Genomic DNA, 7,001 nt, shown 5'->3' with positions numbered 1-7,001 from the left:
CAAACCACTGCTACTTTGCTCCGCTGGTATCCCCTAAGTTACTTTTCTCTTAAACTGGACCGAATGCGGCCTGCATCCGCTCGACGTAGACGCATCGCGCTTCGTGTATGCTTCTTACACAGCACCCTCAGCAAAACGGTGCCGTTTTGTCCGTTGTCGCTATACGAGTGGTGTCTCTGATTGTTTGCTGGTTCGTTTGTTTGTTTGTTTGTTTGTTCGTTCCTTCTCAAGATATACCCATTGTGCGAACTAATTTCAATTTAAAATACGTTCTCCGTCGTGTTATAGGCACTTGAAAGTTTGTTCAGTATAGTGTTCGTTACACGCCGCAATGGAAAGATAGTTATGTTTAACGTGTATGAAGCATGTGTATAGCGAAATATGTGAGTCCAATCAAATACATGTAAGTCGCGCTTGGAGGAAGAACCAAACATTCGCTAGGGAATGTAGTACCCGGCAACGAGCGAGTAAATAATGGAATCAAGCAGAAACATCTCATACAGTAATACATCGATTCGTACAGTGGAACCGTTCACGTTACGTGGCGTGAATCATTCACAATAGATTTTCGGTTCTCGTTCTGTTTTCCCCTATCAATAGCATTATGTCCTATGGTAATGTACCATAAACACCAAACGGTCGTAAGTGGAGTGTGTGGTTTGCTGTGCGTTATGATTTCCCTTTGCCCCGATGCGAAGACGTTGTGTGATCGCGTTGTGCATAAAATGGCGCACATCACTGGGAACAATGAAATGAGATTAAACGTTTCGCATTTAAACTAAGTGAATTAATAAACTCTACCAATGCCTATCGGACCGGTAGGCGATGATAATATAGACAACGCAAAGCAACGCTTATTATGCGGCATCCGTTAACGGCACCGACCTGCCTGGAGATTCAGCACGAATTCAGTTATCCGTAAAATTATCGAATTGCCCGAAACTTTTAGTCCATAACAAGTAAAATTCAACTAGGTTCTTAAGCTCATTACGTACACGGGTGTGTTGTTCAAAACAGGTCAACTTCAAACTTAATTTAAATCGCGTATCGAACCGATACGCTAACAGAGATTGCTGATTCGAGCAGCTACCTACAGCTGCTCAGATACGTTCTAGGAACGCTGTCTGTAGCTTTCGAGAGATTTAAGTTCAATGTGCTTTTTAAGTAGACATAATAGAAAAAGGAAAAGAAAAAAAACCGGACAACAATCAAAAGATCAATATCGTCGAGAGCTAGGCTCTGCTCGGGTGGGTCCGGCTGGGCTCAGGTTTTAACTAACCGGCAGAACCGACCCCGCACCCACTTGTAAACTTTCCCCCGGAAGTCGCTCAGCAGCAGGGTGGGCTGGTTGGCATCGTACGGTTTGCTTGACGGTGGCGCGTTGAAGCACGTACCACCGCTCGCTGCGCTGGCTGCGCGGGACACGGACGCGACCGATACCGAACAGTGTTCGGCCGCCGTCGGTCCCGCTTCCTCGATAAACGGCAGTGGGGTTGTCGGGTCGCTCCGTTCCGGTCCCGACGACTCCGCCGACGACTGTGGCCGGCAGCGGACGTCCGTCGAAGGTCATGGGATGCCACCGGAGCTACCGTTGGCCACCCCGGAGACCCAGCGGGCATCGTCCGACTCGTGCGTCAGGTAGCGCAGTCCCACCTGCGCCTCAAGTACCCGCAAATCGTTCCACGTTTGCAGCTCCTGCAGCCAGCAGTGCAGCAAGCTTTTGTCCACCGTGAAGCGTTTACGCTGCTTCACCTGCAGCAGATTGTTGATCAGATCGATAGCTGTGGAGGTTCGGGGTACCCGATGGGGGAGGGCGAGATTAGTGCACGCTCACCACCCGGTGCTGCTTCTCACCTAGCTTACATACCATCGGAGGAAATCTCCTTCCACGGATTGGGCGGGTACATGAAGGCGGCGTTCTGGATCTGATCGTTGATGTCCTCGTCCTCGTTGAACGGAAACGTACCGCTGAGGCTGACGTAGATGATCACCCCGACGCTCCACATGTCCAGAGACCGGTTGTAGCCCTTGTTGCGCAGGACCTCCGGCGCCAGGTAGGCAGGTGTCCCGACCACCGACCGGCGGAACGACTTTTCGCCGATGATGCGCGCGAACCCAAAGTCGCACAGCTTCACCTGCGGGAACTCGTTGTCCGACGACAGCAGCACGTTCTCCGGCTTCAGGTCACAGTGCACGATGTTGCGATTGTGCAGATACTTGAGCGCGACCAAAATCTGTAGTGGGAGAGGGGGCGAGAAAAACACAGCATCAGACGCCGATCGAAACAGTACGACCCGCCCCGCCGCCGTTTCCTACCTGTGTGATGAGAAATTTGGTCACCCGCTCGTTGAGCCGCCCGTTCTGGTGGGATAGAATCATTTCGAGCATGTCACCCTTCAGCTTTTCCATCACGACGAAGATGCGCTCCGGCGTCTCGAACATCCGCTCGAGGTTGACGACGCCGGCGTGCGACAGGTTCTGCAGGATGGCGACCTCGTTCTTCAGCTGCGCCTCCTGCTTGGTCGGGAACCGCAGCTTGTCGATCACCTTGATCGCGACCGTGCGGTGCGTTTTCCGGTGGACGCCGCCGTACACGATGCCGAACTGGCCGGAACCGAGCACCTCGTCCGGGAAGATCTGGTACAGCTGGCTCATGTCGGTGACCCGGTCTTCCGGCTCGGTCGCACTGCCGGGCGACTCGCACTTGGCCGTCGCTGACTGGACTGGCATCAGGGCCTGCCGGATCGCCGTCTCCCAGCTTTTGGCCAGGTACGCCCCCACGCCACTGTCCGGGGGCGGCAGGGTCAGCATGTGATCCGGTGCCGTGTGCATCATGCTGTACAGCGGATCCTGCCCGACGTAGTACTCCACCGCCGCGGTCCGTATCTCGAAGCAGTGCAGCACGGCCCCGTACATCGTGCGGGCCGCCTCGACCGCCAGGATCTCGTTCAGCGGCAGCTCCTTGTAGTACTTGCTGCCCTGGTCCGACACGAACAGCGTGATCGCCTTCGAGTCGAGGCGCCAGTAGTGCCGCTTGACCGCCTTCTCGCGGTTGGTAAAGTGCACCAGCCAGCCCTCCTTCATCGCCCGCCCGTCCCGGCGCTTGGTGTGCTTAACGGACTGGACGATGCGCATCAGTGGAATGTTGGCGCTCGGTGACGACGACGAGTTGCTATCGTCCAAGTCCGGCTCGGGAAGGTAGGCGCACGACGCCCCCGAGCTACCGTTCAGCGTCGCGCCTGGCAAGCCGGTACCCCCGGTACCGGGCCCGCCGCCACCTCCGGCGAGGCACGCGCCCATCTCCGTCGCCCGCAAACCGTCGTCACGGTCGCGCTTTAATGCCGACGGCCCCTCGTCGAAGTCACTCTCGTCCTCCGGATCGTCCTTGCCGGCCTGCTCCCGGTCGCTGGACACGCTGCGGTCGTCGGGCGCCTCTGCCGGTTGCGTGTTTTCGCCGGTGCAATCTTTCGGCACCTTCTCGATGCACTTCTTGTGCGCGTTGTAGTGACAGTCGCGGCACTGGACGCCCTGCTTGAACAAACCGCGCAGCAGCTTCTTGCAGTGCTGGCAAACCGTCGGCCGGGTGTACGTGTGAATGGAGAAGCTGTGGGGAATTTTGATCATCTGCCCACCGCGGTTCGTCAGTGACGGTGACCGGCTCGGTCGACTGTTTGCTGTTTGTCCACCGGACACCGCGTACTAAGTGCCGTCGCGCGAAGCGCCACAAACAGGAGCACAGACAGAAACAGCGTGAGAGAAAGAAACATAGAGAAAGAGAGAGACAGTGAGAGTGACAGAGTGTGAAAAGGGCTCAAGACAGAGCTCCGACATCGAGGTATTAACGGGCGCACCCAAGGAAGCGGCCCAAGTGGGGTTTTTTTTTATATTTGGAACAGCGCCACTAACGTTGACCACGCCATTAACAAAAAAAAAAATAGAGAGGATAAAATACAAATAAAAACCACGAAACATAAAGTTATCCAACCCGGAATGGTGCGGAATGAAAAAATGGAATTTATTTTGACCAACCAGGTGGTGTTTGTGTATACTAGTGATACAATCCAATGCTTAAGTCAAACCAAAACATTAACCTACCGATAACCCGTAATCCAATGCATCGAAAACTACTAAGTACGGAAATGTGTGAATCGGAACGTCGGTGTGTGTCCCCGTATGGAAACGGGGCACAATACTTTACAGTGGCTTTAAATGTACGTTGCGCACGCGTTGATCGCTTTGTTCGCCAAAGGCTCGGGACGGAATCGCGCTCTAACGGAACCGTGCGCTCACTGGGCTCCTCTCGCGTCGCGTGGCGCACCGCGCGTTAGAGCAAAACAGTGTGAGCGCATAGCGCTTAGTGCGTAATGTCATTCATAAGTTGCTGCATTTTTCTTACCAGCATGGTTCCGGCGCCCGCGGTTTCATCCGAGGCGATCGAGTTGCTCGAGCCACCGGACGGGCTGCGCGTCGGGCGGCGGCCACTGCTGTTGCCGCTGCCATTGTTCTGCTGCTGCTGCTGCTGTAGCGCTGCACCAGTGTGTTCTACTCTACTGCAGTTATTTGGCACTTTAATAACACAACGCTTGTGATAGTTGAGCCCACAGCCCTCACACTTGAGGCCCTGGCGGACGAGCCCGAACAGCATTTCGCCGCAAAAATCACAAAACGTGGGCGCTTTGTAGGAGTGGACGGCCAGCGCGTGGGGCCGCACGAGCGGTATTTCATCTTGAGCAGTGCGCGGACGGGTTCCGGTCCCACTGCCTGCGGCGGCGACGGCGGCAGGCAGTAACGTTTCTGCGAAGTGACGAGACACAAACATCAAAAGATCACCAAAAGGTGAGGCAAAACTGCCCGGTCCGTTCCCGGTTACTTACGGTTTGCGGTGAGCACGATCTCGACCAGCGTCTCGTCGACGATGTCGGACGCGGCGGTCACCATCTGCAGCACGTTCGGGGACTCGTAGTCGTGCCGGAAGAGCAACAAACGCTCCGGCAGCCGGTTAAGCCCATTGCTCGGTATCTACGGGTAAAAAGGGGGCGGCGGCGGACACTTGCGTTCGTGAGTCGCGTGGACCTTGTGGAGCTCCGCTCCGTGAGCTGCCTTTTACCTTGCTGTTGATGAACTCGCAGGCCAAATCTTTGAGCGTTTTCAGTGTCAGTGCGCTCGACTCGACCGTGATGATGTCCCGCAGGTTGCCGAACTGGAAGATGAACGTAATATCGTCTCCCGCCATGATGGCCGACTGCTGCTGCTGCTGCTGCAGCCGCTAGGAGAAATGTGCTGGAACGGAAAAGAAGCAAACATTAACGGGAATGTGAACGGAGGTGGTGGTGCCAGTTGTGGCTTCGTGCCAAAGTAAGCCCAGCGACAGCGAAAATGAACGGTGGCGGCGGCAGGTGACGCTGACGCGCGCTGCACCAACCGCAACCGTGCATCCGGTGCATCGGTGTGTGGTAAGGTCAAAGCGAAGGGTTAACCGAGCACTATCGCTGAGTGGCACGAGCACCAGCCGGAACCTCTGCTTGCAACAGGGTGCGTGCGTGGTATCACTATCATCCAGCACTTTGATTGCCCATTGAATGTTGTGTACAGCCCGCCGGTCGGAGCTCGTTGATAGATTGGGCCATTGTTTTGCCAGTTGATTGCTGTGAGCGTGCGTGCGTGCGATTTCGATATTCTTCCCTCCCAAGTTTCACAGGCCGCACAGGCACGTGTTCTCGATAATTGGCCACCAACGGGGCTACAATTGTACACGCCACTTATTGCAAATTCTGCTCGACGCACGCTCCCGAACGGGGTCGACGAGAATGTGGTAGGCGGCGCGCAGCACTGCGCTGGGGCATGCGGAGCACCGTGATGACGTTATCTGTTCGCAATCCCATTCCATTCCACGGTGCGCCCTGCCGCACACGCGAAGCGCTGGGAAAGCTTCTATGGTAGAACAGCGACAAAAAGAGAACGGCCCAACTGTCAACACTTGACCGTTGACTTTTCGGTCCACCGACCACCGACGGGAGCTGTTGGCGGAATTTGGGGATCCTATATCCAATTGCCAATACAAACCGCGCACAGGTAACACGCTCGGCAACAAATCGGCGTTGGCGTCTGTTCAGAATGGTAGCACCAGACTGGAGCTGGAGGGACTGGAGCGCACCTGCCGCACACAGGTAGTGGCAGGTAGCCCCGGAGCAAAAGCCAAGCGCCAAGGTGTGTTGATGTTAGTGAACGCTACACGCCGATGGCTCTCCGTGGGCCCAGGCGGAGCACGCCGTGAGGTAGTGGACCACGCACGACCACTGACGCACGGGGCGCGCGACGAGCGAACGTACCCGGAGGCAGCCCCGTGCTTTCACACGTGTCCCCGTCTTTTCGGGACCACCAAGGGAACCTACGCTTCAGCCGAGGGAAAACGCACCGTTTTTTGTGGTTGTTGCTTCGCTTCGCCGCTTGGGTTTGGTCGTTGGTCCGCCGTCTTGCTTCTTCGCACTGGCTGGATCCGCGTGTTGCTTGCGTGTTGGGAAGGGCTAGAGGGCTTCTGAGATTCTGACGAGATTTGTCGTTTCCGGTACACTTCCTTCCTTCCTGCCTGCCTGCCAGCCTGCCTCTTTTTGCCTGCCTGCCTGCCTGCCTGCCAGCCAGTGAGCCACAGCAGCTTTACATCACAGCACAGTCACGAGATTCGCCACACGGTTTGCCCTATTTCGGTAACACGGGATAGCATGGTTGTTTACTTCGCAAAGACCGACCGTACCGACATCGCGTCGTACTACACTGCACACGCATACGCATACGCAACGCTTTCTCTCGGGTTCGCTTCCCCCCAGGCACACACAGCGCAACACCTTGCGCATGTTCGCACAAGCAACTCCGCGGGGCCTCGAGACGGACAGGCTCCGTCAACTGCCCGTAGCTGCCGATGTCAAACGCTGTAAAAAGCGATCGATCGCTGCGCAGTGTTCCTTCTGTTGCTAGCTGAATATTCACTTCAATATTCAAGGGCA

At 55.8% G+C, this 7,001-nt stretch overlaps 1 protein-coding gene across 1 annotated transcript; it reads right to left on the bottom strand.

The window, feature by feature from the left end:
* Positions 1 to 1,519: 1,519 nt before the first annotated feature.
* On the bottom strand, positions 1,520 to 6,746 carry LOC131213467 (serine/threonine-protein kinase D1). Its single transcript, XM_058207509.1, has 7 exons — positions 6,416 to 6,746; positions 5,108 to 5,280; positions 4,875 to 5,019; positions 4,397 to 4,794; positions 2,317 to 3,699; positions 1,868 to 2,234; positions 1,520 to 1,781 (listed from the first exon to the last, which is right to left on the bottom strand). Exons 2-7 carry the CDS (start codon positions 5,231 to 5,233, stop codon positions 1,567 to 1,569), a joined length of 2,634 nt encoding a protein of 877 aa, XP_058063492.1. The 5' UTR covers positions 5,234 to 5,280; positions 6,416 to 6,746; the 3' UTR covers positions 1,520 to 1,566.
* Positions 6,747 to 7,001: the final 255 nt, after the last annotated feature.

This window comes from Anopheles bellator, chromosome X (assembly GCF_943735745.2).
Source record: "Anopheles bellator chromosome X, idAnoBellAS_SP24_06.2, whole genome shotgun sequence".
Taxonomy (NCBI): domain Eukaryota; kingdom Metazoa; phylum Arthropoda; class Insecta; order Diptera; family Culicidae; genus Anopheles; species Anopheles bellator.
Note: the sequence above shows the minus strand (reverse complement) of the source record. Positions and strands in the feature narration are given on the sequence as shown.

Excerpts from the sequence above, each read along its gene's own strand:
- LOC131213467 (XM_058207509.1), bottom strand. The coding sequence starts at position 5,233 with ATGGCGGGAGACGATATTACGTTCATCTTCCAGTTCGGCAACCTGCGG. Across the intron at positions 5,020-5,107 it reads GCGAGTTCATCAACAGCAAG|ATACCGAGCAATGGGCTTAA; the intron begins GTAAAAGGCAGC and ends TTTTACCCGTAG. Across the intron at positions 2,235-2,316 it reads CCAAATTTCTCATCACACAG|ATTTTGGTCGCGCTCAAGTA; the intron begins GTAGGAAACGGC and ends CTCCCACTACAG.